The sequence below is a fragment of the Patagioenas fasciata genome, chromosome 9 (genome assembly GCF_037038585.1).
Source record: "Patagioenas fasciata isolate bPatFas1 chromosome 9, bPatFas1.hap1, whole genome shotgun sequence".
NCBI lineage: Eukaryota > Metazoa > Chordata > Aves > Columbiformes > Columbidae > Patagioenas > Patagioenas fasciata.
This window is the reverse complement of record NC_092528.1, coordinates 22,966,403-22,989,501: the sequence shown is the minus strand read 5'-3', so window position 1 is coordinate 22,989,501 and position 23,099 is coordinate 22,966,403. Positions and strand designations below refer to the sequence as shown.

The 23,099-nt window shown below is 40.6% G+C and overlaps 1 protein-coding gene across 7 annotated transcripts in view; it reads left to right on the top strand.

The window, feature by feature from the left end:
• Window positions 1-23,099, top strand: part of MCF2L2 (MCF.2 cell line derived transforming sequence-like 2) — a 164,105-nt gene that overhangs the window by 45,741 nt on the left and 95,265 nt on the right. For 6 of the 7 annotated variants that reach the window (XM_071812609.1, XM_071812606.1, XM_071812608.1 and 3 more), the window contains exons 4-13: window positions 7,729-7,819; window positions 9,021-9,140; window positions 12,097-12,213; window positions 15,400-15,549; window positions 16,480-16,604; window positions 18,168-18,282; window positions 18,966-19,085; window positions 20,385-20,576; window positions 21,391-21,582; window positions 21,986-22,163. In XM_071812609.1, the coding sequence (XP_071668710.1) occupies window positions 7,729-7,819; window positions 9,021-9,140; window positions 12,097-12,213; window positions 15,400-15,549; window positions 16,480-16,604; window positions 18,168-18,282; window positions 18,966-19,085; window positions 20,385-20,576; window positions 21,391-21,582; window positions 21,986-22,163 (1,400 nt within the window). The remainder of the gene's footprint in view (window positions 1-7,728; window positions 7,820-9,020; window positions 9,141-12,096; window positions 12,214-15,399; window positions 15,550-16,479; window positions 16,605-18,167; window positions 18,283-18,965; window positions 19,086-20,384; window positions 20,577-21,390; window positions 21,583-21,985; window positions 22,164-23,099) is intronic. The other variant, XM_071812605.1, reaches the window with a different exon arrangement.

The window sequence follows — 23,099 nt, the reverse complement described above, 5'->3', positions numbered from 1 at the left end:
AAGACAAGGTTTTCTGTTCAGGGCTTGAACGGGGTGGAAGGGGGTATCGATCTGAACAGCAGCAGTGAAGAGCAGATCAAAAGGGAGGGAATAGGGGCTGTTTGTGAAAACTCTCAGGGGTACTGGGTGTAGTAAGGGAAGAGTTGCATCTGGAAGTAGCCCAATTTACCGAGGTCCTGTTACTGCTTATTCTCCGAGTGCATCTTTCTGTGCAAGCGTTCTCTTTTCTGAGACAGCAAGCTACGTGCTTTGTTGACAGGACTCTGGCAAGCACCATGTACTTTCTGATGCTTCATTTATTGGGAGATTGCTCCGCAGCTAGGATGTTATCTTTGCTGTTGCCTGCAGCTCTGCAAGGACAGTGAAACAAACTCACTCCACTGCTCTGAGGAAATGCGCTAAGGCATGACTGCTGAATTACTTTTTGTTTCTCCAAAAAGAGAGCTTAATATTTTTCAGTCCCCTGATCCTGTCTCTGGACCATGGCTGTTTGTGCTAGTTAGAAGCACAGCAGGGATTTATTATTTCCTGTGGTCTTGTGTGCTTAGGGGATGATGAGGGGAAAACGTGCTTCCTTCAAGTTTGAGTAAGCAGTTTTCCAGCTCCACCTACATGTATTCCCTATACGGAGTTGCCAAAGCAAGCTGACAGAAACCACACACCGTGAACTTAACAGCTTCATTGTTTCACTCTGCTCTGTAAGGCTTTTGTTCTGCCAGGAGAAGCTCTGTCTCATGTATTTTTTCACTAGCTTCAGGACTGGGAGGATGACCAGCTTCAGGGTTAATAAAACAACAATAGTAGCTGAGAAAAACACAAAACTAGTTCTCCAGTTCTTTGTATTTGGTATGCTGGAGGGTGATTCCCAGTACCATCATGTGTTGGGGAGTTAGCATGTTACATTGTCGACATGATAGACTGAAATGCTTTATGCTTCTTCAGCCCATGTGAAAGCCAAAAGTACAGATGGGTTCAAAAGAAATTAGCCAAATTCATTAATCATAGTTGCATCAATGTCAGCTGAACACAATGCAAACTCTAACTGAAGAATCCTTATATTCCTTAATGCTGGGGCCTGGGAAAATATACCAAGAAAAAAATTGTCCTTCTTACTTTCCTTCTGCTTTTGCCTCAGTATCCACTACCTACCAACGCTGGAGACAGGGTACTGGGCTAGATGGACCTTTGATTTCATTGATCAGTTTTCTCTCAAGGGATCCCAGAACAATGTGCCAAGAATGATGAATTAAGTTTCAAAACTTTGTAAGTCAGGAGAGCTGCAATATACCTATTTTCCAGAGGATGAGGTATGTGTAAGTAATATCTTACACTATAGACAGGGTCACCAAAATTTGTGTTGAGTAAGTGACTGTTCAGTTTGATTTAAACGACCGGTTCAAGGTGGGTGACAGGCTGATATTTGAACTTAGATTTTCTGCATGCCAGCACATTGGTTTTATTCTTAGGTTCAATAACAGATCACACTGTAGGCATGTGAGTCTTTGCTGCAGTTCTTTTAGAAAGATCGACCACATTTCTTGAGTCACTATTTGAAACTTCTGTCACCCTTTATGTAGATAGTGAGGGACAAAGGTATCAGTTTCGAAGAGGAAGAACCTGAGCAGCAAGCTTCAGTTGTGTGATTTATGACATAATTATATGAAGCACAATCTTAACGTGGAATATGAAGTGGGGCTATTTGGGTACAGCAGAGACTTGCTTATCTGCATTTAGCTGGTCCATGCAGAGAGAATGGAATGATGGATCATCTGTGCCCATATGACAAAACATCAAAAAGATAAAGATAAGCAGCAAATGTTGTTATTTAGAGGCACAGGGATGCATTTTGATGTTGCTGAACAAATTTGCTTTACCAGCTGTGGCATATCACAGTATTTTGGGGTGGGCTGAAAGTAAACTGTGTACTTCTGGGTTTTAAAACATGATCTGCTCTCCAGGATGGAAGGGAGACTTTTGTAATCTGATTAATTTTCCCTCTGGTTCAACGCCTGCTCATGAGAGTGCTCCATCAAGGGGTCTAAATACAGACACATCCACAAACACTGAGTAACATGGTGTATGCACATGCGTACCACTCTGTGTGCACACTTAAAATAGATAGGGCTAGAAAGCCCTTTTTACTTGCTTTATTCCATGGCCAGAATTTCCTTCTCTTTCAGTTGACATAGATCAACTACTTTGATAAACAAGTGCCCATCTCTTCTTCCACAAGAGGTCAGGAAATTTGACATCTCCTGGCCCCCTCAAATCAGTGTTCGAGGGCTAACCTGAATTCAGAGATGAGGATGGATCAGCTCCGTTGATTGCAGGCATTTCATTCAGAGAAAGGAAACACCTCTGCCAGACTTCTGTAGATATAGGCATATGTGCCAGAATTTGATTTGGAGGTAAGCTTGATGTTTATATGTTGGGCAGGATTGCCTTAAAATCCCTCTTTTCAGAGAACTGGAGAACTCTCATTCCATAATGAGAGTAAAGATATTACAGTGCTGACACTGAGAAAACATTGATAGAGTGTGTTTGGTTTTAAACAAGCCCCCTTCCTCTGGATACACACACGAATGGGGTTTCTCAGCTGTAGATCCACTTGTGCTGATACTGCCATCCTGGTTATGCTTCCCTCCAGGCTGTTTGCCTGCACACATCCCCTAGTGCCAAATGACATTCAGACCTTGGTGTGGCCTTTCCTTTCGACTTGCTGACTGAAATAGGATCACTTGCTGACTCTCCCTCTGTTTCCCTGGCTAAATTTAGGTCTTAAATCAGCCTTATCTAGTAAAAAAAAAAAAAAAAAAAAAGCAAAAAACCCCACATACAAATACCATTGGTTTATCTCAGTGAAGACAACTGATACCATTCTGAACACCAAGGTGAAAAGCAGGGAATAACAATGCAGAAGGCTGAGGTCTGGCTTTGTGTCAGGGTTACAGGCCCGTTTTGAGATTTCTGTTGTGCAAAGGTTCCTCTCTTGTCTAGACCCTTGTGTTTCATCCACCAACCTGTGGCAGCCAAGATGAGCAGCGGTGTATCCCTGAATGGTTTCTTTGCTTCTTGCCTTTGCATAGTCTGCCAGAGTGATTTTGAGTGATGCAGACATTCTCCCGCGTTTATCTTTTCTGCACTGCGCAGCTGCTTTGCTTTTTAGCAGCATGTGTTTTTCTCAGCTTCTGCCCCCACTCTTTTCTTCCTTCTTCAAATCATGTAATTTTTAAGTCTATTCTCCATTTTTTAAATCAATAAGTACAATGTTGTAAATGATATATACTGTAATAGGTAGCTGAATTGTTTGCTTAACGGCCCGATTCTCATTTTTCCCTGACAAATCTCACTTCAATTTCATGCCTTCGCTTGCTGTTCGTACTTTTCCATGGCTAGGATTGTACCTGCACTGTTTGTGTAATAAAGGGTTCTGGCTGGTGCCTTCCCCCCAGCCCCCATGCCAGGCATGGCTGGTTGGCAGGTTTTGGCTTTGCCAGCCGGCTGCAGTCGCTGCACTTGGTCTTGGAGGGGGAGAGCTGCGAGTGGCGCCCCACAACAGCCAGACTGCACACTCAGTGGTCTTGCGCTCTCCTTCACTCTTGTCTCATTTTTAAATCTGAGTCATTACGTATCTATTTCATCTTTCATTTCCTCAGTCTATCTCTTTAACTGGCCTGCAACACTGCGGTTTGCAGCAGTAACTGATAAGCAATGATCCTGTTCCGATTTGTTCACTATTTCCAGTTCTTCCCACCCCCATGACCACTCTTGCGAAGCGTAATTTCATAAGAAAATTCCTTTGCTGCTTCTCTCTTGCATTTTCTTGCCTCCCTCTGTATTTAATAAGCTCTTGTTCCTGTTATCTATGAATTTAATTTTTCTTGTTGCATCTGATGCCTGGATGCCTTTGTGCTGTTACAAATTCCCATGCACAGAGTATCTGAAAAAAAGGAACTGCTTGATTATAGACATGTAGTTGAAAAAACAGCAAAGGTCCCTTTTTAAGTGACTTCTGATCAACATGTTTGAGAGACACTTAAAACTGGGACTTAAAAGTTAGTTGTGAGGCACAGAGGCAAGTTTTACTTGGCACAAATACTTCTGGGTTTGTTTAAATCACAGTTGTACTTGTTGCTTTTGGCAGATGCTGTTTTGTCAGTTACTTCCACTGCAGTTTGCTCACCAAGGTGTGATTGTAAGGGTCTGATTCTAAATTCTTATAGGCCTCCAATCTTCCATGAACAGTCCTTTTAGAAAGCCTCTAGTCAGGCTCTCAAACCAGGCAGATGGGCAAAATAAGGCAAGCCTGTGTGAGTATGGTGCTTATAGGTACAGTTACTTGTGGTTTAGCTACACCATAAATTTTGTGAAGAACAGATTTTTCTCATTTTTATTAACCCGATACTAGTTGAATTATATATTTCTTTAGACCAACATCAGTATTTTGTTAATTTCAGCTAACACACCTACTTTGTTGGTCATTTTGTCGTAAATCACTGTTTTCAATGGAACTGCATCAGATTTGAGCCTCATTTGGTGTGTGCAGTTATTATCTGAGAGAGATTCAGCAGCTGCTAATTGGTTGCATGAGTCTGAGCTGAAAATGTAATTAGATACCGATTGTAATATATATTTTCTGTTTCTTTGGATTAGAGGCCATATTTTGGTGATTCGTTTGATTCAAATATGTCCTCTTACATTCCCATTTTCCTGCTGCTTTAACACGGTTCTCTAAAATTGACATGGCTGTCAAAAATATAGAGAGTATATTAAAGAGACAGCCTTTTCCAGTGTCATCTGAACATGTAACTGTGGAAAGGATAATTGCATTAACTTAATTCCCTCTTCATGTCTCACTGTTTTACTAATAACTTTGTTCTAAACAATAGACTAGTTTCAATAACACCCTGTAAGCAACACGGATGTTGAATTGTAACTTTGTTCTCTTTGTATAATTAGTCACAACAAACATTTGTTTGTTTCCTCTGGTTAACCAGATACTTGGATCAAACCCTGTTCCTTGCAAGGGCAAAGAAACCCAAGTGGGGACGTGCATCTTGTGATTAATCGTTTCTCTGGTCATTTGAAGAACTGTGAATAGAAGAGCTACCTTCACGGGGCCAGCACTTGTTTGAGCCTGTGCTCTAACAAGAGGCCAGTGAGGGTGCTGGGGTTGTTTTGGGGAGCACTAGACTGTGGTAACTGTTAGTTTTATCAGTATCAAATGTTTAAAACCTTTATTCTGGATTAGTCTGAATTGGTGGATAGATTGTAGGAGAATTTTCAAGTATTAACAAGTATGATCTTGTCTTTGACAGGCCAGTTTTCTGTGGACTGGATGGTCAGACAGCAGTTAGTACTGACTGGGTGGTCTCCTGTTCCCTAGGCCAGCAAACTGTATGCAACCAACATCAGTCTGTTTTTTAGAGTGTGTTTCTATTTGACAGCTTGTCAATGGTTGTTTTGCCTTTTGGGAGGGTGGTTGTGTTAGCAGGAGAACTGGGGAATTGTAGCTTCCAGGTTCCCCTGCAGCCACTGGAATACCTGGGGCTGTTGTTGGCACAGAGGCTGGCAGATCACTGTGCCCAGGTGGATGCAGCTCTGATGCTGAGGAGTGGGGCTTTTGCCTGGAAGGAGATGCTGCTCAGAGGGAATTGAGTAGGAACAGAGAAGCAAAAAACATTGTCATTTTCCTTGTGACTCTAAATGCATGTGCACCCTCAAATTTCTAGGAGTTGTTTTCTTTCTGTAGTGACCTAAATGTTTCCTGGCACGTTACTAAAGAAAAAAATATTTTTTTTGGACATGTACCACACAAGCAAAGCATGAAAATGACACATGGCTTTGTGCTCATTTTGATTTCCCGAACGATCAGCAAGTTTACCCCAACCTTCTCTGTTTGAGATGTAACCGGAATCCCTATCACCACACCTATAGTGCAGCACCATCATTTGTCCAGGCAGAAAGAAGCAGCCTGACCTCAACCTCTGTGTCTGTTAGGCAGGACGGGCACCCTGCCCCAGAGCTGCTGCCTGGTGCTCCGGAGGCTGAGGCTGATTGCCCAGGCCTTTCACACCTTCCAGACCTCCCATGCAATTTTTGGTCCCCATCAGCAGAAGCAGTTTGATTAAACCAATGCAGATTTTTGGGTAGGGTAGGAAGCTCCCAGTTAAGACTTCTGTGTCTATTTTCTCACACCGTTTTGGTAACAATCTGTAATATACACCATTTCCTTTATGCCTTTCATCTGAACGCTTTTTTCCTAACATCTAGAGCTAACACACAGGTACCACGCTGGTCATTTTTTTCCCCTGAAACATTTGTTGGGCTATTGAAGGAGATATATGTATATATATATTTGTATATATATAAAAGGAGAAACTGATGAATTATCTTCCCTGTGCTTGAGAGGCACTGCTGCAAACACATTTTCTGTTCTCTGTGTAAAGAGCTGCATGTTGCACTACTTAAGAGGAAAGGTCATCTATTTTCACAGAATTTTGTAATTCTCAGAGGAATGCTGTAAAAAAAAATATTGAAGCGGGAAACTGAGCGAGTTTTGCTATTACCAGTATGAACTGACAGGAACACTTGCATGGCATCCTGGCTTTGCACAACACTTTGGCTTTCAGGTTGCTGTTCTTGATCCTACAGAGCTGCAGCAGAAACTCAGAGTTGCTAACACTGGAGTCCTTTGGTGGGTTATTGACATGAGTTTGCACAAAATGACTCATGAAAATGGTGTTCCTGGGATGCCCCTTTTATGAACAATGGAAAAGGGATGAAGAAAATGTTTTATGCTATTTATTTTGATCTTAATCTGTGATTAGATGTTCAATTGCAGTACGTCCTTTGATTATGATATTTATACTCTTTCTGCCTGCCTCTGATTTGTCCAGAGACGACTGAGCCATCCTGCTGTAATGAAGTTTCTGGAAGTTTTTCTCAGAGTATGCTCATTAGTTTCCAAGAACTTGTCTGCAACTCTGAGCGCTCTTGGCAGGCAGAGGGTACAGCAGTCCCACTGAAGCCCTGCACACCGAAGTGGGATTTTTGAGAGCAGCGAGGATGGGTTATTTGAGGTATATAGATGGGATGGAGCATCAAATCAGTGCCTCATAGATCCTCCTGGAAAAGTACTGAGAAGGAACAGTAACCGTTATTCTAGCCAATATGTTAAAAGGATACTTTTGAATGACTTGCAACCCTAGAACCAGTTTGCAGTTGGCAAGATATAACTCTGCAATTCCTGCTTTGTCTACCAGAATAGTGTACACAGGCAAAGTGTGGTGACAGTGGGGAGATACTGAATCCCTGTCAGAAGTCAGCATACTTGGAGAATGAAGATTGGAGTGTCTAATAACTTGAATTATTTTGCAGAGAAAGAAAGATCTGAGGTGTTTGCCTTCAATACAGCACAGTGTAATTTGTGATCCCGATCTATTCATATCACCTAGATTTGGCAGAGCAGCATAGCGGCTGAGCGACTTGGCAGATAAAACATCCCTGTTTTGTGTAAGCTACTAGCCTTACACTGGAAACAGAAAATTTGCCGGCTTTTGTTTTCATGTGTATTTCTGCCAGATGTTCATTCTTTCCACTCCACACTGCATTTTCATAATGAGCTTAGAGGGTGATCTGACGGAGGCTGTGTTTTACTGCAGTACACTTCCTTGAAACGGGAACATCTCTATGTAACCCAGCATACTTATTTCATCTGTTTTGTAGTCTGGAGGCTGCCAGCATCGGATTCATCATCATCATAGACAGACGACGGGACAAATGGAGCGCAGTCAAGGCATCCCTGACAAGGATAGCAGTAAGTGCTTGCTTTCGTTATTTATCTTCTAGAAATTTAAATTATCAGCTTCGGCACAGGATACAGTCTCATGTGCTTGTTTTTTAGCTCCTGTTTTCTGGCTGTGGATGCAGATCCTCCTCTGCCCTGAAGCTCACGAGTATTAAGTAAGAGAGGGAGAAAGCTGCAGTAACAAATTACACAGCCTTATTTTTTTTGCTGAATTAGGACAAATTCCTTATTTGCTGGGTTGATTGCAGTATAATTCTAGTAATTTGAAGTTGGTTCCTAGAAGAATATAACAGAGGTGTCATTCTGTGCAGCAAGGAGTGATGACGTGGCCTGCTTATGAAAGAAACAGATCCCAAGGGACTTGGGTTTGCGTGGTAGGAAGTCATTTCTGTCAGAAACTCTTAATAGCTTATTATATCTCATTTGCAAAAGTCAGAGCTAAGCACTGATTTTTCAGTGCTAATAAAAGCAGCTGGTTTTATACATCTATTACCAGGAACATGTGCTGTGTGAGGAACAAGCATTTATACACAGAGGTGTAGGATGGAGGGATGACCAAGGCGATTTTAACTTCTTTCAAGGAATTTAGACAGAATTGCTTTCCGTTCCCGGTTCTTTTTAGCTGCTCTCTTCTAGAAATTGATCTTTTTTTATGCTGGATGAGCTTGGAGGAGAGCGTGAGAGATGTGGGCTGGGTGTTGCAGACAGGACCATGTCTGAATGTGCTGAGTGCCTGGGGGGTGGGAAGAACATGAGAGATTAAAAACCCTTTCCAGAGAGAGAAGGTCGGTCAGTGTGGGGAATTCATCTGGGCCACCAGCTTCTTTCACCAAGTCCAACGTGGGTGGTCAGGTTTGTCCTCTAATGGCTGCAGCCTAAAACAATGGGAAAGTGCAAAGGGGGCTTGGTGAGGGTCAGATATGGGGGAACACACTAGTGCAGAAACTTCAGAGCTCTGTGAGAAATCCATATCAAAAAACAATGTATGGCTAGATAGTGAAATTTATAGGCCGGTCTTTCTGTTGGGTTTGGAGACTGTGACAATGGGCATATGCCCAATGGACCAGCTGATATTATTAGCAGATAGACTGAAGAAGGTTCACTAAGTCCTACCTGCTTTGCTCCCATTTAGGAAACAACTGGCTGAAAATTCCACTGGCCTTCCTGTAAGGCAGAGTTGTGCCTTCTAATATTTCTATATTTCTTGCAGGGAGCATTCCCAGGAAACTTGCAGCTGGTGTTTGTCCTGCGACCCTCCCGCTTTATCCAAAGGACAATCGCTGACATTGGCATTAAACTCTATCGAGATGACTTTAAAATGAAGGTACCGGTAAGCATGCATTTTTTTTGCCCATGTGTTTCCTTTATCTCCATGTCTGCAGTTCTTAGGTGTCAGCAATTTCTCATAACCCAGTAACTGAAATTTCATTGCAAGTGGCAACTGGGGACTTTGACTGAGGTCTCTATGATATATATAATAGTAATGCCAAAGAGTTAATTACCAGTGGATGTTTCACAGTATTTAATGGAGATATTCCCATGTGGAAGGTCAGTATAGGTAGAAAATGTGAGTCGCTTTTTAAGTATCAACATCTCAACTCAGAGGAGCCATTCCTCAATGTAGGCCGAGGCAGATCTTCTCACTCCAGTGATAAACTAATGTATTTACGAATACAGAGCAATGAAAGGCTAGACCTGAATTCTGTGCTATTTTATGTGTTACCCATGGCGAGGCTGACAGTGCCCCTGTTAAGTGCTTGCATACTATTGCCTATTCTTAATGCCTTTTATGATCCCCATGCCCTCAAGATTCAAAGTTTGTTTTTTGCTTCTTTTTATATACACTTGGCATATACTGTGGATTGATGACAATGTGATTTGAAGTAGGTTATCAATCCTGAAAAAGTTTTAGATTGTTCTATGAGAGCTCTTTCAGGAGTTGCTCCTAGCTGCATGTTTGCATATGATTTCAAAGTGGTTTATAAATAAACCTGAATGGTGATTATTAATAGTATTTAATCCTGGAACAGACTCATACTGTGTTCCACAATTACTTTACTGGAGCGATTTCATATGACTGCTTTGGATTTTACTTGTGGTTTTATATTGTTTTTGCAAAAGATCTATGGCTCTCCAAAAAGTTCTGGCTCTGTCAATAACTAAATTTGAAGTCAGGTGTTTAAGACACTTCATGCTTCTGCTCAAAAGACAGCAGCCCATTTATTACAATGCATACAAAAAAGGAACCATGAATATTCATCTGGTTATTGTGGATTAAATTGTAATGTTGACTGCATAAGGCAAGGGTGGTTTTTGGTAATTAAGATGCAAAGTTATGTAAAAATTTGTTCGATTACAAAAGAAAATCTTCCAATTTTATAGTACCTTAAAAAAATGGATATTCCTGTATTTAATAAGCCACAATCTGTTACCGTAGCAACTGTAGTACCAGCAACTGCAGCCTGGAAAGGGACAACTTCATCAAGGATGAGCATTTTCCAATGATTCAGCATCTTCTATACTTTTAGCAATTTATTTTATGACACTGTTGCATTTCAAATCCATCTTGAAACAGTCAAAGTTGGAAGGGAGGTTAATTCTAGGCAAGCACTGCATTAAACATTAAATAGTAATTTTGTTACAGGCAGGAAAATCAATATGAGTTTACTTTGGGACATTCGGATTTTGCGTTAGCTTGAGTATGTCCACAGAGCTCTTAGAGAACGGTCTTACAAAAGCTAAGAGCACGATACGCTTGCTGCTAGATCTGCCCACCTCCTGCCCAGAAATCTGTAAACAGCACGTCAGATTTATATACAGGCTGTCCACATGGGCCTGTGCTGTTATAAGTTGCTCAGGGTTGTGCTAAAGATGTCCTAAGCTCCTGGACTCTGCCATGCTCTCTGGAGGGGCCTTCAGCTGTGTTTGCAGCCCGTCCTACAAAGGTTCTCTGGATATGCCCCTGTGTAGCTCAGTTTCAGAATGGGTAGGTTAATGAGAGCAACTTCTATTTGTCCCCATTGAAAATGGCATCCCACATGAGAACAGAGCCAGAGAATTCCTTACTCGAGGAATTAGATATCATCAGTACCTATCTTTAGTACCAACATCATCTTTTAAATTGTTTGCAGGTTGGTTGTTCATGTTATGTGTTTGGCACTATGTCAACATTAATGTCGTAACTGGACCATGGATGGGTTGCATTTCCTATCACAATTAGAAGCTCGTCAGGGCCAGGACATGAGCTTTCAACAGGGGCTTCAGGAATAAAGTGTGCATTTGTTAAGGAAATGTTTGTTAAACATTTTAGCTGAGCTATCAGACTGCAAATATGTTCAGTAAGATAGATTTGCTGGGTTAAATCAACACTGGATTGAGTAGCAGCCAGAAGATCAAACAGGAGCAGGAAACAGAGGCTGAAATAATAAACCAGATACAATAAGAAAATGCAGGATTTACATACAAATGTGGTTAATAAAACCAACTGAAGTAAATCTCTACTAGGATAATTATTTGATTAAATATCATTACCCAGGAGCAAAATACAGAAATATTGGAGATATACCAGCATTCATCTGAGATAAAGACAAAACCTGGGAATTCAAAAGGAACATAGCCAGAGATTTACCTAGGGAGCCTCCTATCGTGGGAAGGGAATGAAAGCATCTTCTTAGCATACACAAAAGCCTGAATAATCTTTCCATAGCAGGTACTTCCTTGATCTTTGTAGACTGTGACTTCTCTCAGATGGCCTAACCCACTGTCTCTTCTTTCTCTTCCATCATGGTTTAAAATGGAATAATAGCAGTGAACTCTGTGGACATACAATGCCACAAAAATGACACAACTGAAAGGAAAATGTTAGTCTCATTTCAGCACTTCCCTGGATCAAGTGCTTAGCATTGAGGAAACTGTCTAACATGCCTACTCCTCTATTTCTGTGTAAATAACAACAATCTAGAAAACATAGCAATTATGTGATGGAGGTTTGTGTGAACATTATAAATACCATACTTTTGCTCTTGATGCATGTACAAAACGACTGCACCCTCAGCCTAACAAGGAGCAAGATGATGTCAAATGATGATTAGTTCAAGAATGGCCATGTACATGTTGAGAAGACAAAATCTAATGGAAATTGCCTGAACAAATACGTAATGAGAACTTACTGCCTCTGGTGGAACTGCAGTTTCATCATATATGTTTAAGGCACACCCAGATCCGAGGAACAATGATTGAAAGGGCTTGTTATTTCTCTCAGTCTGGTGTGTTTGGATTCATTTCAGATCATCATGTTAAATTCTGTCGCTGATCTGCATGGCTACATTGACAAAAGTCAGCTGACCCGGGAGCTGGGAGGAACCCTGGAGTATGGGCACAGCCAGTGGATACATCACCGAACGGTGAGTGTTGGTGTTGTTCTCACACGTCTGTACCCCGAGTTATCCAGGTAACGAATTAAGTAGTAACTCTCCAGTTCTATTTCAACCCACAGATTCTGCTAGAGATTCCTGGAAAGAGGAAATCCATTACTCAAATAAAGAAAGGAAAATTCCCTAAAAGTTTGTAATACAAATAGCAATCTGTATCCCACTCTCGACCTGGACTAGGGCTGAACAGTATTATTGCTCAGCAAGGCCCTTTGGCACTTTCCCAGCTTTTGAATAATTGATGAGATTCATAGGCTTTCAGCTCATGGTTGAAGTTCAACATATGCTTTAGCACTTTACCGAAACAAAGATCAAGATTCTCACTTTAATAATTGATTATGACCATGTTTTTAAGTGAAGAAAAATACTCAAGATGATAGATTTTATTTTCCTCTGTTTTAATTTCTGTGCTATATAAACACTCGTTCCAGCTGGGGCTTATTTTGAGTAACCAAAGAATAGTTAATTGTAGGAAGGCAGAAGGACTTTTTATTCTGTTGCCTTTGAGGAAATTTGTTACAGGTTTGATTGTTTGTTTCCTTTTAGGGTCCATTAATGCATCAGTGGATGCTTCAGAACAATGTAAACAATTCACTATGGTGCCTAGAAAAGGTGACCGTTTACAAAAAACAGAGCCCAAACTCTGGCACTTCATCAGCCAAGATATTGTCTCACCTTATCTAAGCAAAAACAGGCAAAGCTGGGTCCTGATCGTGGAAAATGAATTAATTTCCCAGAGACCGTATGCATTGTTTGCATCCATCTTTGTGTGTCTACTTGCAAGACTGGCATGTTAGAGCTCACATCAAAGTAACCCCAGTGTTTTGCAGTGTCCTGAGCAGCCTTGGGTTTGAGTCTGTTGTTGCTGACCTGCAAGTTAGGTCTAACGCTTGGAGGAAGAGCTTTTCCTGAGGTAGCTTTGTTAAGTCACATCACTTTTGTAACTTTTCTGCTATGATTTTCTGTGCTTTACTGTCCATATAAAATTAAATTTTACTCTCCTTGAGAATCATCAAATATTTCAGGCTTCTAAATATGCAAATACATAATTTGAATTTCCTCTAGCACAGGTTTGATACATTTATAGCTGTGTTGACTACAGTCAGGTTAGGATTGAGAAAGGTGAACAGGCTTATATGTTAAAAGTATCAAAAATATTGAACTGTCCTTGCAGGATGGGTGAGTCTCAAGGAATCATCAAATATGAGCTTTCAAACAGCTAAAGTAAAAAAAAAAAACCTAGTAAAAAGAGGCACAAGAAAGTCTGTAATGTTTATTAATGACAGGCATTTACATAAAGCATGAATATATAGTTTAGTAAAATATGCAAATAAAAGTGAGCCAAGATTTGAGGTGAGCGTGGCTATGTAATCCCCAGATCTTTTGGCTAAACTTGTTTGAAAAACTTTCACTAAGCACAGAGACTTGAAAAAAACCCCCACAGATATAACTTAGATATATGAAACAATTTATTACTCATATGGACAGGAGAGGGTGGGGGCAAGCATGCTACTAAGTGAAATACTGACAACCTCATGGTACATGGTGCAGTTGGGCAAGGAATCTCTGCTGGATAAGACGTTGTCATCAGGGACGTGTCAGCCTCCCTGGCACGTTGAACCAGCCTGATTCAGTCTGGCTGAGCTGCTGTCTTCATCCCTTTTGCTGCTTCTCTTAGTGTTCTCATATCTTGTCCTGACAGTGCTTTTTTTTTTCCTGAAACGGCTTTAAACTCTTGCTAAATTATAGTGACAGAGCAACTCCACTACATTGTTCGTTCTTTCTGCTTTCTTAACTCGAATGGCTAGGAGCCCACGAGCTTCCTTGCCCACAGAGTACAATTTTGGCTTTTAGTAAACGGCCTTTGGTCGTGGATGGCTCTGGCTGTGTTGCAGTTAGAAGTGTGACATTTCAGCCAACCGTAATCCAGTAGTTTCAGTGCTGAGAACAGCAAGCTACAGCTGCTAAGCACTAAGCCAGACCACATGTGGGTCTGTATGGCTTATTTAAAGCAGGCATGAATTTTTGGGAAAACAGGAAAGAAGACTATGAACCCTCATCTGAGGAAGTTTTGGGTCATGTATGTGCAATGTAACTTCCCTCTCCACCTTTTCAATGATGATCTACCTCTGGTTTGTTTTTCACTGGGCACGCAGCATGATTTTAACTGTCATGGTTGCAAATGAGGAATTCCCATCATTGCTGGAGAAGGGAATGTGACTTGCAACAACTCTGTAGTGTTTGACTGGGTGTAAGAGCATCCTTAGTGCTGCTGACTGACTCAAACCATTGGGTGTTTTAGATCAAAAAGTGTAAAGAATGAAGAGCGATGTGGGACAATAGAGTCCTTCAAGTAATTGGGGCATGATCATGAAAAACATCTCATGCCGTTACTTGCTACTAATACAAAGGTCTTCATCACATCTCACAAGTCTGAACAATACATCCTACTCTGAAAAGGCAGCACTCTTTTAAAGTCTTCCTCACTTCCATTTTCTTCAGTAAAACCACAGATTTCTGACAAGATTAGTGTTGGTGCACACAAGTGAAAAAGAAACAGCAATAGTCCAATGAATTTATGTGTTTTAACTGTATTTGCAGGAAGCTGTTCTTGTATTTGTGTACTAATATGAACAGATAGGAGGGAGTGACTGGAATGCATCGAGTACAGATAGGTAGGATGGAGATGCGCATTTTCAGAAGTCGGGGGAAGACAGATTGCTGCTGAATGAACAATGGCTGTATAAATATAAGTGTAAAAAGGTTTTGCCCTACATACTTTTGGAGTCTCTTCAACTTAAATAAAGCCTTAATTAAAATTTTAAACACAGCAGAATTTCCCAGCAAGCATGGACATAGGATCTGAAGTTCCATTCCTGGCTTTGAAGCTGGCATACTCTGTGGTTTCATTATGTCTGCTAGGCTCTGGGAGTTCCCCGGCTGGTTAATGGCGATGATAATACTTGTAGGCCTGTGGAAAGATCATTTGTGACACAGGATTTAATTTGTAACTTCTGGCATATCCACCCAAAAAAGGGCCCCATGGCCAGTTTTACCGGCATGTAATACTTGCAGCACAGTGTGCCTGATAGACTGAGCATTGTTAAAGGGTTAAGGGTAAATAACCAGTCTGTGACTTTATGCTCTTGCTTTTTCCAGGCTATAGAAAACTTTGCAATGACAGTAAAAACAACAGCACAGATGCTACAGACCTTTGGAACAGACCTAGCAGAGACTGAACTTCCCAACGATGTGCAGTGCACAGAGGAGCTCCTCTCCGCACACATTGACCACCATAGCAAGCTGAAGGTGAATGTTGTCTCATGACAGCTCCAGCAGCGTGATACAGGATTTTTGATTTAACAAAGTTTTCTGCCATCACTTGGGAGTCCATTGTCTGGAAACTACTGAAGAGGAGAGAAAACTGGCTTCAGGAGGTTGATTTGATTCAACTATGAAAAAGGACTTTTTATCATTCCTGAAGCTGTAAAACAGGGAAAAGTCACTTCTGATACATGAGAGGGTGTGATGGGGTCACATCTAGACTAGCATGGGCTCCCAATGAAGAGTTTATCAGAAAGGATGAACTCACAGTGGAGCAGATGTAGAAAACATCGGTGAGGATAATCCAGGAATAGACAGAATGATCTAGCTAGATGATGACATTACTGCTGCCAACAAACACCTCAGGTTAAATGCAAGAAATAAAAATACTACTTAAGCTATATTAATACAAGTTCTATGCAAGAAGTGTGCAGTGATGTGGGGATTCCTCAGCTGACATGTTAATATTTGAGCCTCATTGTCGTTTTCATTGCTCATCTTTCATGGTGGGAAGATACATTCTTCTGTGGACAACTCCTTGATAGCTGACTGTACTATGGCTCAGCGTGTCACAACATTTCTTAAGGAAATTAATTGCCCACTGAACGATCTGTGGCACATTCAGTTTGTGGTAGAATACTTTATTCTGCAAGTTGCCCAGTCAGAAATGCAATCTGCTCAGAAGTTACATGCTATTCCTTTTCTCAGAAATATATCTATATTCAAAGTGAATAGATTTAGTGTCTGCAATTCTAGGAAGACATATCATCTTTGGTAAGCATTTCTGGTTTGTTCCAAGTATTTGATACCTATGAAAGAATCCTCCTTTAGCATTACTGTGTTGTCCATCTAAGAGATGCGAGCGTTGTTAGAAAAAGTACATAAAATTTGTTTGGCTTTTCTTTTTTCCCTCAGGATGAGTTGAAACTGGCTGTGAAGCAGGGGGCCACCCTACTGACATGCATTAGGGAGCCAGTCACCCGAAGCGCCAACAGCAAACTCAGTCCAGATGAACTGGAAAATGTGGCAACAGTAGAAAGGTCAGTGAAGCTATACAACCTTGTGTAAGTTGCTAATTTATTCCTAAGAAATACAAGGCTAATTTAAATGATTTAAATATGCAGACTATGGATTCCCACTGGTTCAGCTATTCAGAATTTATTGGACAGGTAACCTGGAGAAGGGAATAGCTTTGAGGAAGCTACTTGATTAAGCTGTCAGTGCAGGTTCAAACAAGTCCTGAATTTCTTGGTGATTTTTGTTTGCACCACTAACTACCTGGCTGAAGATTTAACGTGGGACTTACTTTCCCCATAACATATGCATCCTCCAGACTTCTATGCCTGGTTAGAATGTGGCGTCTGAATCCATGCGAGATGAGAGGGTATGTGGTTGTGCATGTCTGTGGAAACACTGAGGGAGGCACAGATGAAGACAATACTCTGGAACATATCCCTTCACAGCTGCAGGGAGAGAGAAACCCCTGTTCCTTCCTATAATTCTAGGTATTACCATAAAGCTTTTATTTACCATGTAGAAGTTTCTGCTGTGCCGTGTGATGCAGTGGAAAAGAGAAATGTCATGCTAGTGCTCCAGCATGTCTGCATTCATGGGGAACAAAGCTGCCAAAAGTAAAGCTGAGCTTATATTTTTCACTGAATACTTTAAAATCCTTTAAACGGTCATACCACAGGAATTTGCAAATTCATCTTGAATTTAACAACTAGCTTTGATTAAAAACACATTTTTCAGGGATACATTGAAGAAAGAACTTAGTTTTTGAGAATGTTAGGAGAGAGGTATTGGTATTTGTCACAATAACTTGATGATTCTAGCACTCGCTGGGCTTATAGAAGATCAGGCCTGGTCCCCTGCCTGCCCAAAGAGTGCCCATCTGTTGAAATATAGGATATTCAGAGACTACTTCATTTTCATCTTTTTCTGTTTAAAATGTTCTATTTCTTAGTATAAGTAATAGATCATTGAGAGAGTGTGAGGATGACTCACTAGTCCGGTGCCAGACCTTTTACTCAAGATGTATGACACCTTGATACTAATTTATTTGTGAATAAATGTTTCCTCATTTACACAAAGTGAAACAATGTCCATGGGAGGCATTATGAGCTTCTAATCTATTGTTTTTAATGGACTGGGAAAAATTATTCAGTCCTTGCCTGTTTCTGATGGTTGAAGAAAATGAACAAGTTGTAGAGTTCTGCATTAAACATTCCTTAAAATAGTAAGTGCATCATATTCAATCTGCATTAGCCAGGAGTGAATTATCTTTGAACTGGGTGGAAGCTTGTGAGAGAGCTGCCCTTGATGCCAGCGCATGGGACAGCTCTGTGTCCCTGTTGCAGGTCAGGAGGCAGGACTGCAACTGCCACAGCGGATCCAGGTCGTTGTCACTCATCAGCCACACTCCTGCCTCCACCACTGCAAATTTAATTGTCTTTTGCTTAAGAGAAAGCTGACACAGAGCTTTTGTACACAGGTGTAGGCTCCCCACCGTCTCCCTACTCTGCTTTCTCCCATCTAGTTGGTGTAACTTGAAAAAAATGAACTATAGGAAAAGAGCTCTTTTTGTTCTAATTTCTTAACAGGTTGTTGGCTCAGCTGGATGAAACAGAAAAGGCTTTTGATCAATTTTGGACCAAGCATCACCTCAAACTAGAACAATGTCTGCAGCTTCGACACTTTGAATATGATTTTAGAGAGGTATTTAATTTGTTCATTCTGTCTAGCCTTCTCTGGTAAAAAAAGTCAAATTTTACCCGTACTTAGAGTATAGCGGCAATCCAAAAAGAAGGTTGGGAGAGAAGCCCTTCATTGTGAAATAGGAAATAGATATTAAAAAATACATTCTTGACAGCTATCAGATATCTTACAACATTTTAATAAGGCACGTTGAGGTAAGTTCCAGTGTGTTAGGCCGAAATGTGAAATACCAACTTCTTAATAAATCATTTTGCATTTATGTGTGATGTTACCAAATATCACCTCTGGGATGGTAAGTTACTAATCCCACCAGAGTCAATGGAATACAGGTCGGAAAACCCAAATGTCAGCCCACAGGCTGGAGTAATACATATTCTGGAATAATATAGACTCTAGAGTTATAGGTCTTTAATACCGTATGTGCCTAAATAAATAGTGAGAAGCAGGGCAACTCTTTGAAGAATAGTTGATTGTTGCCTTATTCCTTGGCTTTTCCATTTTGGAATGAACTGAAAGACTTATCTTGACATGCAGACTCTTCTAAAAGATGTAGGTGAATGTTTAGAGGCCACAGGTTTCTTATCATTTTTTTAGTATCTTGTAATGGTATTTTGGGTGGTGTGTGGGTTTTTTTTGTTGTTGCTGTTGTTTTGGTTTATGTTTTTGTTGTTGTTTCTTTTCAGGTAAAACTGACATTGGATAATCTCATTGAAGCGCAAGCAGGTTTTGCTGACATTGGAGACAGTGTCACTCGAGTGGAACACCTTCTAAGGGAACAGAAACAACTGGAAGAGAAAGGACAGGTTTGCACTCAATACAGTACTCTAGCAGCTATAGAGATGATCTTCTAGACACTTCTCTGTCACTGTCCTTACATCACACGTATTCTCTTCTCATAAGTCATGATATTAAGCTGCAAAACTCATATCCTAATTATCAGAAGCCAGTGTGGTTCAGACCCAGTAGTTCTAGTTTGTTACTTGAAATGCTAGAATCCAGTTAAAAAATTGGTATTTCAAACCAGGAAAGGCTAGGTCCATCTTTGGAATCTGAGAAGCTCAGAATACTTAACAGGTTGCCTTGGCTGGATACCTTTTAAGACCATTCTATTTACACTCATAGCAGTTTGAGGAACACCCATGCTTTCCAGTAAACACCCTTCTTTTCCAGACATTTACACTTTGTAATTCCATCAGTTGGTCAGCAGTGATACAGTCATATTTAGTATTATTAGAAAGCATTGAACAAATGAGTAAGTTGAATCAGAGGAGGATGCACGTGAACAAATTGACAAGCTGATCTTTCTTAAGAATTGGATTAAGATTGGAAAATATTGTGATCTTTTGATCAGTTGTTCTGCAGAAGCCTAAAGGAATAAAAGTTATAGTAACATGCATTTTCCTTCCATTGTCCACATTCCATAAGGTACTGAAGTTCGCTCTATTCCTGTTAGCCACCTCTAATTTCAGCCTATTTTGACTAAGCTTATGAATTCTACTCAGTAGGGTCTGAAGAGTTTTCTAAAATATATATTGGAATAAAAAATAAACTAAAGCATTATAAATCTGGCAATTAGTGAGTGAAAAAATATAGGTATTTTGATTATTGGGAACTTTGCAAAGAAACAAAGCTTGTGTTTAATGTCCCGTATGTGAGAAAGAAGGCAGCATAGCCTCACAGAATCACAGTTACCACAGAATTATAAAGGCCAGGAAGGGTCTCTGGAGATTGTCGTCTTCAATGCCCCTACTCAAGCAGGGCCACCTGCAGCAGGTTGCCCATTAGGGCATCTTGTCCAGATGACTTTTTGATATCATCAAGGAGGGAGACTCTGCAATGTCTCTGGGCAACCTGTTCAGTGCTTGGTCACCTTCACAGTACAAAAAATGTTTCCTGGAGTTCAGATGGAACCTCTTGTGTTTCACTATACTCACTGACAGCAAAGCTGGTCTTCAATGTAAATATAAAGTACAACACATTAGCTAGATTAATACCCCAAACCTTTACTTCCAGGCTACAGCAGGGACTACAGAGATTAATTGTCTTTATTATGCATGTCATTTTAAGATCTAACACTGGATTTTTTCTCCTTAACTTCACAGGAACCTTTGGAGAAAGCCCAGTCTCTAGCTCTCCATGGAGAACAGCTCATCCAAAACAACCATTATGCAGTTGACTCCATTAGACCAAAGTGTGTTGAACTCAGGCGTATTTGTGATGACTTTACCAATGAGACCAAGAAAAAGTACGATATTTTGGGAAAGTCTCTTGAGCTGCATAAGCAGTTAGATAAGGTGAGTAAACCTTCTCAGATAACAGCCCTGGTAAGGTTCTGCTGAAAATGAATGCTTTTATAAGCTAAAGTAATTTGGATGAAGAGAAAAAGTATTTATTTCTTGTTTCTCCATTTAATTCAGAAACTGTTACTATAAAAATTGGAGCTGTAGCTTCCCATAATTATGGTCTTAAAATGATGAAAAATAGGCTATAAAACTAAGAAAAAATTGATCTAGGCCTAAATTTGAAAGGAGAACCAAATGTACTTAAAAACGAACAGTTTACTGCTTGTTCAGTTGTTTTCTCTTTCTCTAGCTAGCACCGCAAGCTAAATGCTTTCAGAATGTTGGCATGTGTCAGCCTTGCAGCCTCATCTGAAACAGGAATTACCAAAATTTTACAGTAAAAACCTGCTTTGGAGTATTTTTAACTGAGTTTTGTAGGCCTAAGAAATTTTTGGGAGTCTTGATATGGTTCAAATATTCGTTTTTGGTTTTGGATAAACGTGTGATTGAACATCAAAATGGGGTAGTACAGCTGACAGGCTCAATTTGCAGCAACCACAGTAACACTTCTCCTCTTTGCTCAGAATATTATTATTTTACATGTTTTTGGACTATCTAGCCCCTGAGACCTGAACTGAACTTGCTGTTGTTCTACACATCTAGATGGGGTGACTTGTCGCCTGGAACTGCTGCGTGCTATGAAATGACATTCATTCCCTTTCATGGCATGTTAGGTCAAATCTGTATTTCACAGAGTAGAAGCAACACTTCACAGCATGGCCTGTCAGTGATGATGGAGTCCTTCTTGCCCCACTTTTCTTTAAAGGCAAGCCAGTGGTGCGAAGCTGGAATCTACCTCTTGGCTTCCCAAGCAGTGGACAAGTGCCAGTCACAAGAGGGAGCTGAAACTGCGCTTGTTGAAATTGAGAAGTTCCTGGTGACAGCTAAGGAGCACCAGCTCTCTAACCCGAAGGAGTTTTACAATCAGTTTGACTTGATCCTCACCCCGGAAATAAAGGTAAAACCCCTCAGATATGCATGCACTCACTTAGAATTACAAAATTACCAATTGCCTGGTGCATGAGAGTGTACTGGGCTATATATTTGCTTCTGCTCAAATATGCCTCTTTCCTCACACCAAAAGGGCACGGAGGTGAGCACTTAAGGACGATAAGTTTTACTCAGATGAGTAGTTGTGGAAGATATATGAGATTATCTTCAGAGTAGTGCACAGAAGACTGCATGAGTCACCATGTCCTACCCAGTGAAACTGAGATCTGTGCAGAGTGCATGGGCTGGGCTGTATTAAACTGCAGCATAGTATGATATTTAGTTCTGATCTGAGTCTAGGTAACATAATTCCTTTCTTAACTTGCTCAGTCCAGCACCGACAACCATCTGTTTACCTTTTCTTTGCCTAGGCTAATGCCCAAAGAATTCTACAAAAACTAGAAGATGTACAAGAAATGTTTGACAAGAGGCAAGTAAGTCTGAAGAAGCTGGCAGCCAAACAGACCCGGCCAGTACAACCTGTTGCCCCACATCCTGAATCTTCCCCAAAGCGAGCATCACCAAAGATTACCAGACCGGCAGGAGTAGGTAGGCCATACGCAGCTGCTTTCAAATACATGCCAATGTTTAGTCCATGTGGGCATGTTTAATTTTTGTTAACAGAATGAATGCTTGCATTTGATGTTCAGTGTCAGCCTTGCAGGCTCAGCTGTTAAAAATGAACGTGAAATGTCTCTCACTGCAAACATACAAACAAGGGTGAATAAAAAAAAAAAAAAAGAATCAGGCTTCTCTTCCTAGGTCTAATTTACAGTGTACATTTATATACTGTTTGCCAGTATTTCTGATATCGCCAATTCTTGAAAACCCAAACCAGGCTAGTCACTGCAAGTATGCAAAGTAAGCAGGAGAACCTCTTTTACACTGCATATACTGTAATGTGAATATTTGCCTTTAAAGGGTTGCAATTCCTCAAGTTTCGATCAGATACTTGCAAAGGTGAAGGGCTCATTAGCGACTCTGACTCATTTGTGCAGTTTTTGTTTTTTCCCCTCTACATAACTTCATTCACTTGCCAGTGTCATCCTCTACAAATTATAAAAGTTGAACCTTGCTTTTGTTTGTAATTTACTAAAAGTTCCTGATTTGAGGTTAGCACGTGCCTTTAACCAAGTTAGCTATTTTCTGCAAAAAGAGCATGGGGGAAGCTGATCTTGGAGAGCAGCTGCCCTGTACTTGGTAGCAAGAAGGGGTTGTCCCTTTTCAGCAGAAATGGTTTTAAGAGAGTAAAAAATGGAATCTTAGGACTTTTTAAAAGGGGAACCTTTTACACAAAGCATTGAAAAAAATGATTTGTATGAGGAGTATGCAATAAACTTTGCTTTCTAAACAGGAAGATTAGGATGGGCCTGACCATTTTGATTTCTAGGCATACTATCACAAGGTCACAGAAATGTCCCTGTTGTTCTCTGCTCCACAAGACTCACCCTTTCTTGCCAAGTTAGATCATCTTCCAGTTACCAT